This window comes from Heloderma suspectum, chromosome 5, assembly GCF_057233095.1.
Source record: "Heloderma suspectum isolate Gila_16-S chromosome 5, 16-S_ref, whole genome shotgun sequence".
NCBI lineage: Eukaryota > Metazoa > Chordata > Lepidosauria > Squamata > Helodermatidae > Heloderma > Heloderma suspectum.
Window position 1 is genome coordinate 94,735,049 of NC_139462.1, and position 17,232 is coordinate 94,752,280.

At 41.5% G+C, this 17,232-nt stretch overlaps 1 protein-coding gene across 9 annotated transcripts in view; it reads left to right on the forward strand.

The window, feature by feature from the left end:
* Window positions 1-316: 316 nt before the first annotated feature.
* Window positions 317-17,232, forward strand: part of AASDH (aminoadipate-semialdehyde dehydrogenase) — a 41,768-nt gene continuing 24,852 nt past the window's right edge. For 4 of the 9 annotated variants that reach the window (XR_014792156.1, XR_014792157.1, XM_084856718.1 and 1 more), the window contains exons 1-5: window positions 404-514; window positions 2,922-3,172; window positions 4,779-4,898; window positions 7,285-7,405; window positions 8,181-8,503. Coding sequence is in view for 6 of the 9 variants with exons in the window: in XM_084856718.1 (XP_084712844.1) it covers window positions 2,943-3,172; window positions 4,779-4,898; window positions 7,285-7,405; window positions 8,181-8,503 (794 nt within the window). In the remaining 3 variants the exon portion in view is untranslated. Of the gene's footprint in view, window positions 515-644; window positions 946-2,499; window positions 2,607-2,921; window positions 3,173-4,778; window positions 4,899-7,284; window positions 7,406-8,180; window positions 8,504-17,232 lie in introns of those variants that run through there. The other 5 variants (XM_084856724.1, XM_084856720.1, XR_014792158.1 and 2 more) reach the window with 5 other exon arrangements.

The window sequence follows — 17,232 nt, forward strand, 5'->3', positions numbered from 1 at the left end:
AGAGAGGCCAAAAGTTCTGCAGAGAGCCCAAGAACTGTAAGTATAGCCCTTACAGAAGCCGAATGCTGCCGGGAAAGGGAGCCCAGGAACTGTGGCTATGGACGCTTGCAGAGAAAGCAAAAGCTGCCTCATCTGCATGGAGGAGCACAAGCCTTCAAGAAAATTAGACATTTTAAGGTAAGAGTTCAACTCGCGGGCAGCGCGGCACTGACAGCGCCTGTCGCTTGCTTGCAACCAGCCTCCCTAAAGCAGCTGACGCTGCACGGACAATCCCGCCCGCCGGTTCCCTTTCTCCCGCGCTCTCGAGCTATCTCTTGTCTCCCTCGGCGTCCTCGAGGGAGAGCTCAGTCCTTGCTCCTCCCTCCCTCAAGTCGCTATTTGCGCGGACAACGCAAGCTCCGCCGGCCAGGAATTGTGCTTTGCGCCCTGTCACATGTGCGCGGCGCGGCGCTGAGCTCGCCCGACTCCTCCTCCCCTTCGGTGGATCGTCCCTTCTTCCACCTTCCGCCATTAGGTAGACATTTATTTGATTGACATATGGGGGGGGGAAGCGGGCGGATTGCTTGCTTACGAGGAGCCCTGGGTTTGTTTGTGACCCTCTCCCCGCCCTTAAAGTAAAAGCGCCTCGCCCGGAGTGACCTCCCGGTTACTCAGAGGCGCGCTGAGAGCTCTCGCAGGGTCCCGTTCCCAGCCGTTTCCTTCCTGCGAGTGCGGCGGGCTGCGGCAGAAGAGCCTGGCTGCTAGTTACGCCTCTCAAGGGAGAGGCCGCGTCGGATGAGGCGCTTTTATTTTAAGCAAGGAAAAGCCACCTCGGGCCATCTTGTAAGCGAGTGAGCCGGCGGCAGTGCCCACTCCGCCCCGAAAATCCCCGGAAAGCAGGCGGGACGCGTGGCTGGCGCCAGAAGCTCCTTGGCTAAGGCCAGGCCCCAGCATGGATAGGGCCCTGTAAGCCACCTGAAGCTTTTTGACCGTATGGGCTAAAACAGACAATATTTTAAGGGCCCAATCCTATCCTTGTTTGGGCAGAAACAAGTCCTACAACTCCCGGCGTGCTCCAGCCATCTGGCTAGGGCATGCTGGGAGTTGTAGGACTTGTTTCTGTCTAAACATGCACAGGATTGCACCCTAAATGTGTATCTAGTAGCGATGTCTTTTTTTTAGTTTTTACTCTACAATAGGTGTGAGGTCCCAGTCCGTGTGTGTGTGTGTGTGTGTGTGTGTAGCTTTTAACATCCTGATTGGCGCCCCTGTGCCTACTCTAGAGTAAAAAAAGAAAAGGCATAGATGCGAGGCTCCGTTTAATGTAATGTCAGTTTTGGCCCCATCTTCTTGAGCATTACTTCAGTGTTTGCAGTAGTCAGGTGTGGGCACAGGACATACTTTACTTTTAGCTTTTATACCAGGAAAAAGGTATCCTTAAAAAAAAAAGTTACAGCCTACTTAAGGAACTGTATTAACTTTTTGACTTACGCTGTGATAGTTCTGGTTATGTATGAAGGTTTCAGAATCAGCCTTCTGATTCCAAGTTGCTGCTAAGCCTGAGTAAGCTTGTGTGTACAAAAGTCAAAAAGTGGGGGGAAAGCTTGAATATAGATGTAGCTTTTAACAGCAATTTTAAATTATTTGTATCAGCTAAGTTTAAACATGGATGATGCAATCTGAAGTTCAGTTACTCAGAAGTAAGTCCTCTCTGTTCAGTAGGGCTTATTCCTAGAGATTTAGGGGAATGCTGCCCAAACCTGGAAAGTATTCAGCTAGAGACAGTCATTTTCACATTCTTTAGTTTAGGGTGCAATCCTATGGGTTGCACCCTCGCAAGAGGCTTCAGTGTATCCCCTGCCAGGCTAAAGCTGACAGGGAAGGAGGAACGGCAGAGGAACGATCTTCGCCTCCATGTCCTCCAATCTGGGCTTTTTTGCCTGTCTAGCAATGGCACTCCAGGGGAGGAGGGAAGGAGGCTGGAAGAAGTTCAGAATAGCTCATATCCTGAGCTCTCCGATCTCATCCCCGCCCCCTTTTCTGACCTCATAGGCTAGCTGGCACAGTTCTTTCCACGCCAACTGTGAAGGGACAGGGAAGGCGGGTCAGCGCTGTCTCCAACCTCAGAGCTGGGAATCCGAAGTATCCTGTGACCCCTCAGACAATATCTAGGGGCCATAGGATTGCTCCCTTAGTTGTTAATTTCCATGTGTATCTCTTCTAAAGAGCTCAGAGTAGGGTAATGTTTCTCACCAAGATAACGGCAAGCCCAAGGTAGCGTGCAGCCTGTTTAAGTGAAAGTAAATCCCACTGAGTTCATCGACACTCCCTGGTAATTGTGCTTAGGACTTCACAGATTAAGCTTCACTCAGTTCTGTCAAACCAAATCGGTGCAAATATTAGAAAGTGTGTTAAAAAAAAAAAAGCCATTCTATGGATGTGCTATCTATATATTGGTTTTTATAGTTTATATGAAGTGCATAAATATAAACGTCATCTTGTGTAATCTCTCTATTTGAGGTTTCATTCTTTCGTTTTGATTCATGGGACTCAGTCTTAACAGCAAGAGAAAAAACTAGTGATACTTAAAAGGGTGCTGGATGCTAAGAGCATAATTTGTTATATAGGTATGTGAAAATACTAATACTTCTTGTGCTCTCTTTTAAAATTATGATGTACTTCTGGCTTTGTTTTTTCCTACTTGGAAGAACTTCTTTATACGAAATGTACAATATTTGAAGCATTTTGTGATGTTTATACAATGCTGCAAAAATTTTGGAAGTCTTACAGGGATAATTATCAGAACAGTAAGTGTATAGTGTGTCTCTGTAGAACAAAGGCCTACCTTCACATTCTTTTAAAATTTTGAATTTATCTTGAATGCACTATGTGTCTTTAAATATTGATGGATTGGTTTTTATTACTACTTCCTTTTGTTTTAGGTATGGATGTAAATATTGGCAATGACTCTTCAGGAGATTGTTCAAACTGCAGCCAGGTTATATGCTGAAAGAAGAGCAGTGTGCTTTGATGAATGTAACAATCAGACTCCGGTTATCTACACATACAAGACAGTTATTAACCTAGCCACAGAACTGACAGATTTCCTGCGGAAACATTGTAGTCTCTTTGAAAATGTTGAAATAGGCCTCTACTGCCATCCAGGGATAAATCTGCCTTCTTGGATTATAGGGTATGACTATGAGCTCACATTTGTATAAAGTTGTTGCTATGAGCATAGAGTACCTTACAGTCACCTCATTAAGCTCCAGCCAACATCATTTTTAGATGTTTGGCTAATTGCATTACTGTGTCTCAAGAGAACCTGTCTTAGGGCACAATCCTATGGCTTTTTTTGCCTATCTAGCTGGGGCATATCAGAGGAGGAAGGAACAAGGCTGGAGAGGCCTCAGGATAACTCATACCCTGGCCTCTCGGTTCTCCACTCCCTGCCCACTGAAACGCCCCCTTCTCCAAGGTCAAGTTCCATGCTGGGGGAGGTTGGAGCTCCGATTCCCCTCCCCCCGAGGTCAGAGCAGGGTCTCCAACCTCAGCTCAGGAAATCTGAAATATCCTGTGGCCCCTCAGGCGCTATCTTTTTTTTAAATTGATTTGATATTATTTTTGCTTACCAAAAACAATACAAAAGAAAAAACAAAAAGAACCCTCCCCCACTCCCCACAACAACCTGCTGGGAAATTTTTAATCTAATCAGCTAGGTGAGTCCTTAGGTATAAACATATATTGTCCTCGATGAGAACTGATACATAACTAATACATAAATTTCATAAACTTATTTCTTCAACTCCACCAAAGCATTTCAAATGCGCTGGGTACTTTAGTCCTCATTTCAGATGTATTTGTACGTACAATAAAAGGTTGCCATATGAAATGATTCCTTCTTTTTTTATGCCCTTTATAACTTTCGGTTTTTCTGTGAGTTTTTCCAAGAGGGCAATTTCCCATGTTATGTTACACCAATTTACAATAGTTAAAGCTTTTGCGTCTTTCCATTTCCTAGCTATTAGCAATCTTGCTACAGCTAACAGAAAACCCACCAAGTTTTTATTCAATAGATTTTGATTTTCCCGATAGTATAGGTTGAGTAAAGCTGTTTTGGAAATCTCTTTTCCCAAAATAAGTGACATTTCATGAAATATCATGAAATATCATCTCCCAAAATTTTGCAACTTCCTCACAATTCCACCACATATGCAAAGGTGCCTTTCTGACCACATCCCCTCCAACAATTAGTGGGAAATGATTTGTTTATATAGGCTATCCTGACCAGAGTCAGGTACCAGCTCTGTATTATTTTTAATGCTGTCTCCTTAAACTTGGTTGAGATTGATTTATGAGGAAATTTATCCCACATATTATTCCACTGTTCATCTTCAATATCTACATTCCATTCCATTTCCCATACTCTTTTAAAATTTATTTTAGATCCCATATCGATCTCAATTAACATTTTATATAATTGTGAAACCAGACCTACTTCCTCTCCTGAAATGTTCTGTATTAATTTTTCAAAATTGGTAAGCTCCCTACATCCTTGCCATTTTATATTTTCTCGCCTAGCAAGAGCCATAAGATTGCTCCCTCCAGTGCTTTTTTAAGGATTTTGAAATAGTTCCGGATGACTGTATTACTTAAAGGCATTGGTGACTTTTTATGCTGAAACACATCTCCACAAAATTAAGTTTGTTTTGTTTGATAACTTAAGCCACTAGATGGAGTGATGACACAGTGATGAACCAAATCCAGTTTGTCCTTAATGTACTGGCCTTTTATTTCAGGTACCTACAGTATGTGTTGTACCCAACCCTGAACATCTGCTGGCTGGTGGAACAGACGCTGCAGTGGAATGGTTTCGCCCTCCCCCTGCAACCTTCCATATGCCCCTTAAATCTGCTCCAGTGGGTTCGGGGTCATTCCATAGTAGATTTGGAAGGTGCACAGGGTGCTGTAGCGGGGAGAAGAGTAAGAGGGAGTTCCATTATGGAAGCACAACATTGGATTTAAGCCCCTATTTCCTTAAAACAGCTGTGAATTTGAAACATGATTTGGGATATGATTGAAAGAGGGAGTTTACATGTGCTAAGGCCATGGGCATGCCCAGTAGAAATTTTGAGTTTCCCAGCTTTAGAACAATAAAGCCCCATGATTTTTAAATTCCCTTCAATTTCAAATTAGTTTGCCAGTGCTGTGGTCATACTGTTCATGAAACACAAACTCAAATTTTAAGTGTCTGGACCTAGTTGTGTAGGTCTTGTTCATTTGTATATGGGCCATGATCACTTATACAAGTGTGAAATTGAAGCAATAGATACTGCCTTATGCTAATCACAGCAATAGTATGTTTACATTATAATCTTTTGGGAAATCGCCTTAAGTAACAGAAACAGCACATTTTAGTGAAAGGAACTATTTGAGCTTTTCTCAATACATCTAAGGTAGGTGTGTGTGTGTGTGTGTGTGTGTTAAAGTAGATATCTACATGCACATCCCCTGTGCATAAATTGGTTCTGCATGTACAGTTCTAGGCCACATCCAGCTTCTGTAGTGCCATACACAGTTTCCATTTCTGAACTAGAAACAAAACAGCAGAAATCTTCAGCGATGGGGGAAGGGAAATTGAATCCAGCCCACTTTATTCTTTGCCACCCAAATAGCCAGTGATTAGCATTAACATTGACAACCATATTAACTGAGAGGTAGCAGCGGTCGCCATACAGTCTTAAGCTAAAATCAGTGCTAGCTCCAGGTTTTTGAGGGGCCTTGGGCAAGACAGCCTCAGTGGGCTGTCTCCCTCAGTGAGTCTTTGTCATCAGCTGCTATTGCTCCTCATCCTCTTTCTCAGCATTGCTACCACTTGCTTGCTTGACAGGCAGAGTGACAGTGAGCAAGTAGGCCATGGCATCTACTGCTCCTCCTCACTGCCGGCGTCACCTGGGCCAGAGTGAGAGGCAGCTGAACAAGCAGGTTGCAATGGTGAAGAGGAGGAGCAGCTTCAGGGGATTCTTTCAGTGGGCCCCTATTGGAGTGTGGGCCCTCGGCAGGTGGCAGACTATGCCTAGCCTTAACACTGACCCTGGCTAAAATACTCAGCTAAAATGATGTAACGGAAAGTAATCCAGTTACGTCATTCTTCACTTGTCTGGAAGTGACTCTTGAGCTTAAAAAAAAAAAAATTACAGAAGTTTTCAGGAAATGTTATTTTTGAGAAACAGGTATGTTAGAATTTGTTATAATAATGGAAGGTTATATTTATATCCCTAATTGACGTCTTGTTACTAGGGAACTGATTCAGTCAGTTCATATGCTAATCTTACGAATGAAAACAGAATTATGATGTCTTTGGTGTTTCTGAATCTGCTTCACATTGCTGTGCCTGTACCTTTTTATGTTTTATTAATATCAAACACAAAGCGTCAGTTCTGCTTTTTTGTCATTGACAGAAACCTTAAAGAACCTTATGTTTATCATTTATGATGACAAAATCCATCTGCAGTTTGCTTGACAGGAAAGACCTGTGAAAATTTCCATGTAGATTAGACCAGTAGTTTCCCTTGCTACACAGTATGCCAAGGGCTGCTTCATATGTTACATCTAGCAAAAGTGTGTACATCTGCTATTCTGTACATACAGGTTATCTCTGCATGTGGGGCAAATGTAACACATGTAGCAGTTCTAATGGCCAAACTAGACATTTCAAACCAATGCTTGTAAGAAACCCTGACAGTTGCTTCCTTGCTTGCTTGCTTGCTTTCTCCCTCTCTACCACGCACACACATACACAGAGCACTTCAGGAGAAGACAGTGTGAAGTGAAGTTGCAGGAGGAGGAGTGCTTAACTCTTTTCCTGCCTGATACTTTTGTGCTCCAAACCACCCCCTTGGTCACTGCAGGAGCGCAAATGTGTGTTTGCAGGGAAATGTGTTTGGAATCTGCAAAGGGGGAAACAGTTGGGGAAGGGTAGTTTTGAGTGAAGAAGTATAAGGTAACAGTCCCTCCTTCTTTTGCTTCACATTACCCACCCAGGGGAAAAAAAGTGGTGTGGGTTTGTTACACACATTTTGTTACATCTACTTCAACCCGAAAGGAATGCAGGGATTCTCTACCCTGCAACTCCATTGAGAGCATCATGAGATTGAACCATAAAGAGAGTTATTAAATTGCATAAAGGATTTCTGAATGCAAATATCTTAACACAGAGAGTATTTGTGATATAATTTATGATGTCGATTTTTCAGTGTTTGATTCCTGAGAATAATTCGCTAAATGAAATGCTTGTTTTGTCAGAATTCTCCAAGTGCCAGCTGCATATTCCCCTGTTGATCCAGATGCCCCACCAAGCCTGTCTGCTTATTTCATGAAGAAATGTAACTTCCAATATGTCCTTGTAGAAAAAGACAAAGTTGATGTAAGTGCAAAGCTTCCAACAGTTATTTTAATTTGGGTATTTAAAATGGGAATTGGAAACATGCTTCACCTCTTGGCTATTGAACATATAGGCCGATCCTGCATTTTTACTTCTAGGTAATCTTGCTGAATTCAGTAGGATGTAGTCCCAAGTAAGAATGTATAAAATTGCTATTGTTTTGAGTACTGATTTGATTAGGTCTTCAACGCAAGTGTCTTTGTTCTATAGTGTAAACTTTTCACATACTGTAATCTCTGCCCCATGTACAAAATGTCTTGCATATTGTTGCAATATATTTTACAGTATTTCACAGTATTTGGTTGCTGCTGCTCAGGGATTTATCCAAGTATGGGTTCTGTCAAGTTAGGAATGTGTAGCTGCTTAGAAAATGAAAGTTGCTGATTCAGGATAGAAAACAATAACAACAATCAAAGGTTTCAGCATTACGCCAGCATACCTGGAAGTAAATCCCACTGAACTCAGTGGATTGTAACAACAAACTGGCAGTTCACAAACCCAATAACAGGGTGCAAACCACCAATCATTAGTCCTAATTTGTTCACTTGTTGTGGAGTAGTGCTTGGATTGTACCCTTGGGGTTAAAAATCTCATCTCTTTGAAGTCAGACATCTTTAAATCATCTTATCTGATTAGCTGTTCCAAATACCTTCTTATATTTTAAATATTTTGTTTTGTCTGTCATAGGATTGCACTGAAGAGAAAAGGATGTACACACATGTCTTATTAGAATAAAAACTTTCATTCTCTCTTTCAGAAATTCATAGTAACACATGGACAGTTGTTCAGCCATAATTCCCTTGAAATACAGAAAGTTGGCCTAATTCTCTTCCAGAAGAACCACAGTAATATGGATCTGTTGACAGAACGTGTAAACGATAAAAATGAAAGCTCTGTAGCGACTAGTAGCTGGGAGGGGCATATCTTGGACAAACATGAGACAAAACCATCCAAAGAGCTGTTTGATGTCAGACAGAAACACTCCATAGCATATGTTTTGCATACATCTGGAACAACAGGGGTCCCCAAAATTGTCAGAGTACCTCATAAATGCATAGTACCAAATATTCTTCATCTTCGGTAAGTGCATTTTCCCAGTATTCTTTCATGGATGAGTGTTTAAATAAAGGTGAATAGCTAGAGACCATATTATTATATCTAAAGCACCTGAAATCAACAAGGTGGTATACAAAGATAATATCCAGTACAAATCCTATCCATAGGCATATACCATACAGCCTAAATCAAATTGATACAAAAGGGGATGGGAGCAGAGGGATGAAAATGTAGCTAGGGACAAATCAAGCTAATGTCTCAGATTAAAGTTGTGAAATGCCTACTGATTAAATGTATGATCCTGCTATATCTATAATAAAATATGAAGGGTGTATGAAGGATCCAGTCATGCACCCTTGACTGAGGCGTACAACCTTAGCATGCATACTAAGGATTGTACACCTCAGGGCTTGGCATGCATACTAAGGTTGTACGCCTCAGGGTTATTTATTTTTTTAAAGTGCATTAATTAATTTTATTAATTTAAATGTGCCAGTGTGGCTGAAGCTTGCAGTAACATCTTCAGCCACTAAGGGCAGGCTTCCTTAAACAGCACATAGCAGTCCATACTGTTGGAAGTCAGGGGAGATTAGTAGGCCAAGGGATATAGTTATACTCCTGTCCCCTTCCCCCTACTGTGGGGCAGCCTGCCCTCAGGAGAAGGGAGTAGACAGGGGGCTGTAGGGGTACACCATGGCATGGGCTATGCCCAGGGGCGCCAGCAGGCATGCCTTCATTCAGACGGGGCAGGCACAATGTGTCCAGCACTGACAGCTGCGTATGTTTGCTTGAAGGCTCTTTCTATTAAACGAAGGGCTATTGTAACAGTGCAGGTGGGTCTGTTCACTAGTCTTTTATGCAATTTAGATATTGATAGATTCAAGAGTTCCTCAATCTTTTAGATTCAGTGAATTGAGCTTAATAAATTATATTCATGAATTTGTGTTATGATTTTGAGAGTATATGGTATTGTATTTGTGACATTTATATGTTTCTATGATATTATGTATTTGATAGTTGACTAATAAGATTTATTTTTTAAAGTGATAAAATGATCACTGCAGAAAACAACCAAAATATGATCTTACCTCTACACTAAGCTGCAGTCTTAGTGGGTGAGGCAAGGAGCAAAGCCCTGCCAGTTCACTGTCTCCAAGGTGGGAGGTGGGTGAAGCTTTTTTGATACTTTGTCCCGTCAGTTCTCCTTTTTCCCCAAACAATGGGTGGGAATTTAACTAGGTCAGGTTCAAGCTAATGACAGGTCTCAAGGAGTTTAAAATTAATATCCCTGCTTCTCAGTGATACTTCCGATGCATCTTACAAAATAGTAGTTGGAGACAAGATCCAAATATTTCAAAGGTTAAGGTTTCCTGGAACCCGAATGAATTTCTATTACAGTTGCCGCCAAATTTTGGTTGTAATAAATATTCAGTAGAAATCCATGTAATTTATATCCTAGAGGAATACTACCATGTTCTCTCACCTGACCTCATTTAACATTTTGTTTTGTTTTGTTTTTTGAATATATTTTTATTTATTTTATTTTTATAAATGAAATAAACAATACCAAAATTACCAACAACCTAATCAATACTTCAATTTCCCAACATTACAATATTCTGATGAGGACACCACAGTAACAAAGAGAGAAGAAAAAAGAAAGAGAAAAAGGGGGAAAGAGAGGAGGAAAGGAAGTGAAGAAAAAAAGAAAAAAAAATTCCCTCCCCTTCCCTCCCCCCTTCCTCCCCCTTAAAAAATTAAGTTTAAACTCCAACACCCCCCATCCTCCAATGCTATTCTGTTTTAAAAACTATATAACCTTAACAATCTTGTTGTTGTTGTTGTTGTTGTTCAGTCGTTCAGTCGTGTCCGACTCTTCGTGACCCCATGGACCATAGCACGCCAGGCCTTCCTTTCCTGCACTCTCTCCCGGAGCGTGCTCAAGTTCATATTCATTGCATCCGTGATGCTATCTAGCCATCTCATCCTCTGCCGTCCCCTTCTCCTTTTGCCTTCAGTCTTTCCCAGCATCAGGGTCTTTTCCAGAGAGTTTTCTCTTCGCATTAGGTGGCCAAAATATTTCAGCTTCAGCTTCAGTATCTGTCCTTCCAATGAGCACTCAGGGTTGATTTCCTTTAGGATGGACTGATTTGACCTCCTTGCAGTCCAGGGGACTTGTAAGAGTCTTCTCCAGCACCACAGTTCGAAAGCATCAATTCTTCAGCGCTCAGCCTTCCTTATAGTCCAGCTCTCACAGCCATACATTACTACTGGGAAAACCATAGCTTTGATTAGACGGACCTTGGTTGGCAAGGTGATGTCTCTGCTTCTTACTATGCTGTCTAGGTTTGCCATAGCTTTCCTCCCAAGGAGCAAGCGTCTTTTAATTTCATGGCTACAGTCACCGTCTGCGGTGATCTTGGAGCCCAAAAAAGTAAAATCTGTCACTGCTTCCATTTCTTCCCCTTCTATATGCCAGGAAGTGATGGGGCCAGATGCCATGATCTTCGTTTTTTTAATGTTGAGTTTCAAACCAGCTTTTGCACTCTCCTCTTTCACCCTCAACAAGAGGCTCTTGAGATCCTCTTCGCTTTCTGCCATTAGGGTGGTATCGTCTGCATATCGGAGGTTGTTGATAATTCTCCCAGCAATCTTAATTCCGACCTCTGATTCATCCAACCCAGCATTTCTCATGATGTACTCTGCATATAAGTTAAATAAGCAGGGCAACAATATGCAGCCTTGTCGTACTCCTTTCCCAATTTTGAACCACTCGGTTGTTCCATGTCTGGTTCTTACTGTTGCTTCTTGACCCTCGTACAGGTTTCTCAGGAGACAGGTAAGGTGGTCTGGTACTCCCATCACTTTCAGAATTTGCCACAGTTTGTTGTGATCCACACAATCAAAGGCTTTAGCGTAGTCAATGAAGCAGAAATAGACATTTTTCTGGAATTCTCTTGCTTTCTCCATGATGCAGCGAATGTTGGCGATTTGTTCTCTAGTTCCTCTGCCTCTTCTAAACCCAGCTTGTACTTCCGGTAGTTCTCGGTTCGCATACTGCTGAAGCCTAGCTTGTAGGATTTTGAGCATCACCTTGCTGGCATGTGAAATGAGCGCAATTGTGCGGTAGTTTGAACACTCTTTGGCGTTGCCCTTCTTTGGAATTGGAATGTAAACTGACCTTTTCCAGTCTTGTGGCCACTGTTGAGTGTTCCAGATTTGTTGGCATATTGAATGCAGCACTTTAACAGCATCATCTTTTAGGATTTTAAATAGCTCAGCTGGAATATTGTCATCTCCACTAGCTTTGTTGTTACTAATGCTTCCTAAGGCCCACTTGACTTCACTCTCTAGGATGTCCGGCTCAAGTTCAGTGACCGCACTCTCATGGCTATCAGGGACATTCAGATCTTTCCTGTATAGTTCTTCTGTGTATTCTTGCCACCTCTTCTTAATCTCATCTGCTTCTGTTAGGTCCCTGCCTTCTTTGTCCTTTATCATGCCCGTCTTTGCACAAAACGTTCCCTTGAGATCTCCAATTTTCTTGAAGAGATCTCTAGTCTTTCCCATTCTGTTGTTTTCCTCGATTTCTTTGCATTGTTCATTTAAGAAGGCCTTCTTGTCTCTCCTTGCTATTCTCTGGAACTCTGCATTCAGTTGGATATATCTTCCCCTTTCTCCCTTGCTTTTCGCTTCCCTTCTTTCGTGAGCTACTTGTAAAGCCTCATCAGACAGCCACTTGGCTTTCTTGCATTTCTTTTTCTTTGGGATGGATTTCGTTGCTGCCTCCTGAACAATGTTACGGACCTCCGTCCATAGTTCCTCAGGCACTCTGTCTATCAGGTCTAATCCCTGAAATCTATTCCTCACCTCCACTGTATATTCATGAGGGATATGATTTAGGTCATACCTGAACGGTTTAGTGGTTTTCCCGACGTTCTTCAATTTAAGACGAAATTTTGCAAGAAGCAGCTCATGATCTGAGCCACAGTCAGCTCCAGGTCTTGTTTTTACTGACTGTATGGAGCTTCTCCATCTTTGGCTGCAAAGGACATAATCAATCTGATTTCGATATTGACCATCTGGTGACGTCTATGTGTAGAGTCGCCTCTTGTGCTGTTGGAAAAGAGTGTTTGCTATGATCAGCATGTTCTCTTGGCAAAACTCTATTAGCTTTTGTCCTGCTTCATTTTGTACACCAAGGCCATGCCTGCCTGTTATCCCGGTGATTTCTTGACTTCCTACTTTAGCATTCCAATCCCCTATGATGAAGAGGACATCTTTTTTGGGTGTTAGTTCTAGAAGGTGTTGTAGGTCTTCATAGAACCCATCAACCTCAGCTTCTTCGGCCTCAGTGGTTGGGGCATAGACTTGAATTACTGTGATGTTGAATGGTTTGCCTTGGATTCGTACTGAGATCATTCTATCATTTTTAAGATTGTACCCCAGTACTGCTTTTCCCACCCTTTTGTTGACTATGAGTGCTACTCCATTTCTTCTAAGGGATTCTTGCCCACAATAGTAGATACGATGGTCACCTGAATTAAATTCGCCCATGCCTGTCCATTTGAGTTCGCTGATTCCCAAGATGTCGATGTTCAATCTTGCCATCTCATGTTTGACCACCTCCAGCTTACCTTGATTCATTGATCTGACATTCCAGGTTCCTAAACAATATTGTTCTTTACAGCATCGGATTTTCTTTTCACCACCAGACACATCCACAGCTGAGTGTCCTTTCGGCTTTGGCCCAGCCGCTTCACTCTTTCTGGCGCTACTTGGAAATACCCTCTGCTCTTCCCCAGTAGCATATTGGACACCTTCCGACCTGAGGGGCTCATCTTCCGGCGTCATCTCTTTTAGCCTTGTGATACGTTCCATGGGGTTTTCTTGGCAAGAATACTGGAGTGGGTTGCCATTTCCTTCTCCAGTGGACCACATTTTGTCAGAACTCTCTGCCATGACCTGTCCGTCTTGGGTGGCCCTGCACGGCATAGCTTATGGCTTCACTGAGTTACGCAAGCCCCTTCGCCACAACAAGGCAGTGATCCATGAAGGGATCTTACAATCTTACAGTTTAATAAACAACCTTACATTTCTATATCATATCATCAATGAATCAAAGAAACAGGTCTACAATACATTCCTAAAAGCCTATATTATTAGTAATAATAATAATAAAGAAATATATATATAGTATTATATAATAATAAAACTTAATATAAACCTTCAACCATCAGTAATAAATTTTATACTAGATATATTATCTATTTTAAAATAAAAAAATAAAGAAAAGCAAGAAAAAATAAAAGAGAGAAGAGAATAAACCAATATAAATATAATCATTTATCTTCTGAATTAGCCTGAGTCATATAGACTAAACACAAACAATTAACAAAGCTTGTTTAAAGATTCCAGTTCATGGGGTTGTATCAGAATTCTCACGCATTTTTACATTAAGCCACGCCTCCGCCATTTCATGATTTAGAAACGTGTTCATCTGACCTTCAGACACGATACAAAGTGTAGCAGGATATTTTAAGCAATATTGTAAGTTCATTTGTTTTGCCATATTCTTTGCTTTGACAAATTGCCTTCTTTTATTCGCCACCTCTTTGATGTAGTCTGGGAATAACATAACTTTATCTTGTTTCCAGGAAAGGCTTCCAGCCTCCCTTGCCAAGCGCAAGATATAATTCTTTGTGGAGACTTTTGCAAATTGAACTATGATGATGTAATCAGTCCCTTTAGCATTTGGCACACGAAATGCCTGCTCAATATCAAGTAAATAATCAGATGAAATAGAGAGTATCTCATGCAAAAGTTTATCCACAAAAATAGGCAATTGTACATCATTAGGCAGATTTTTAATCCCAATAATCCGTACATTGGATCTTTTTGTGAAGGCCTCCAGTTGAGAGATTCTATCAGAGATATTTTTAACACAGATTTGTGACGTAGTTTCATTTCCCGCCACTCGGTTTTCAAGCTCATTAATTTTTGTCTCCATTTTTTGCTGTGACGCATTAATTAAATCTACAGCTCCTTGCAGGGCGGTGATGGAATTTTGGATTAAATCCAGCGTTTTGACTTGCTCCGTAAATTGCGAAGATAAAGTCTTTATCAGCGTAAATAATTCCCCTGTATCTTCTGTCTTCAACACTTTTGACACAGAGGATGTGGGGGGAGTAGATGCCAGCTCCTTTCTTCTCCTCGACGCAGACATGTTTCTCTCAAACGAATCTTACAGGTCCTCAGATGTTCTCAGATATTGTTAACGTTTCTTAAATCATCCCTCAGAGGTTGTTGATATTTCTTAAAGCATATATTATTATGGAACACATCAGCCCTGTTTTCTCCTATAAAATAGGAGTCTCAGTACAGCTTTTTGTGTTGGTAAAGCTCTGGGAAGATAATCCTGGAATCCAGTCCCCCCACTATTGCGAGGGAGTTACCTTTCTCCAAGATGTTGTCCAGAGCTGTTGCCTTGCCCCCCCCCTTCCATTCCAGGGGGGAGATGAAAAGGTTTTTCAACCTTTTAAAAAGCTGTTTGAGAAAGCTCCCACGGAGGCCCGTGGGAAGCTACCAGAGCGACATCGGTCCCAACCGGAAGTCCTTTTGTTTTGTTTTTTAAATTAGTTTGGTGGTAGTCTGTGCTCTAATTATAGTAGAAAGTTTGCATTAGTATTTCACATTTTTAAGGTGCTGAAAGCATGGCATTTTTTGGCAGATGTGCAAATATACAAATGTATCACAATAAGAATTTGTTTGTGGGGGTATGGTATGATTTGAACATTGCGGCAGTAAAGCTATTGCAGCTGCCTACCATTTGCAACAGACATTCAGTTGAGTTTCATATCTGAAGGCACCACTGAGTACAGAGCCTCCCAGGAGTGCTCTGCATCCACTGTTTGTTGATTTCCCAGTCTCATTCAGCTTGACATAGCTGTTAGAGAAATGGGTAATAAATGAAATATTAAATCCCACAACCACGTATGGTGGCCTTTTAAAGAAATTGTGAAGAAATTGTTAGGAAGATGCTTGGCTCTACTTTCTGGGTGCAGTTGTGCTTTACTTCCATTTTCAGCAGACAGGAGAGGTGGGAAAGTCAACAGAAGACCCCAAATAATGGAAATGCACCCTAGACAGGGGTGTCTTTTAAAGCTAGTTCACCATGTTCGTCACTTGATTCATCAAGATCTAACAATACCGTACTTTTCAATGGAGTCAGCTGCCAATAATCAAGTGATAGGCTTGCATCTGTGACAAGAATAGAGAAATCTGTTTCTCTTTCTTTGAGATATTTCATCAAGTGAACTAACTGCAACATGGATTACTGACTAGTGCACAAAAACTAACTATCTACTTTCTGAAGATAAGTAACCTTGGCATCTTGCTGTTGCCCTAGGTCATAAACGATCTTTTAAAGGCAATCTTAATTGTCTTTAAAAGTTCTGGTTTTTCTCACCAGTGGAATTTCAGTCCGTTTTATTGGAGCTTTATTGTTGTACTTCCAGATGTTTGCTCAAATGCACTGCTTTCAGAACAGAAAGAACAAACCATATGTTCTTTATGGCTGAGTTAAGCCATCAAGCCATTGTTGGTTGTTAAAAAACGATTTTTAAAACACAGGCACCCTTAAAGATAGGCTTTAGATTGTGGGTTCTTCTGTGTTTTTCAGCACAGAACATATAACATATAATGCTAGTTATTTTGCTGCCTTATATGTTTGAATTGCCTTTATTTTGGACAGTTATAAACATCTCAGACACAATCCATCCAGTGTTAAGTACTTTTAAGTTTCATTGATTTTTCTGCTATTCAGATTAATGGAACTTGAAAATGATTAACTTTGGCTGGGTTGTGCCCTGCATCAGTAGCTTCTGGCCAAATTAGATGTGACGGTGACAGATCCAGATCTGCCACCATCATGGAGAAAGTAGCATGTGCTGGAAGGGGTTGGTGGATTGCTTTAAGTACAGAACTCTTCTCCTGTCCACAGCTTACCTCCCTGCAGCATCTCTTCCAAGCACTTTTCTCTTAGTCAGAGTGGAGAGGGGTCATGGCTCAGTGGTAGACACCTGTTTTAGATGCAGAAAGTCCAAAATTCAATCCCCAGCATCTCCAGGTAGGGCTAGAGGAAGGAATTCTGCCTGAAATCTTGGAGAGCTGTTGCCGGTCAGTGTCTACGATACTGGGTTAGATAGATCAATGATCTGACTCAGTATAAGGTGGCTTCCTGTGTTCCTGATACAAGAAGTGAGCTCAGCTAAGGGCTTGGGGAGCAGAGCTGCAAGGAGGTAAGCCATGTGCAGCGGTGCGGTGGGGAGAGGAAGGTGGGGCGTCCCTCACCCACTTGACCATTTTACTCTTCTATTTTTGCTTGAACATCCTTCTGCTTCCTATGCAATTGCAGGAGATCTGGGTAAAAACACTTTCATGTCTTGTTTGGGCCTTAGATAAAACAGAGTTATAGCAAAATGCATTGTGGAAATGAACCTCATTCTGTGCTAGGTTTATGTTCTATTTTATAACATTTCACAGTGCTTTAGGATTTTCTGGTAAACCGATTAGGATTAGTTCAGAACCTTCCAGTTTTATGTTGAGATTTAAAAATAAGGCCCAAGAAAGAGATGATGTAAGCCTAGGCTATAGAAAATAATTATTCAAGCTTGATAAAAATTTAAACAAAGACAGATATATTGTCAGAGCTTGGAAAGACGATCTAAAGGAAAGGGGAAGGAGAAAGCTAC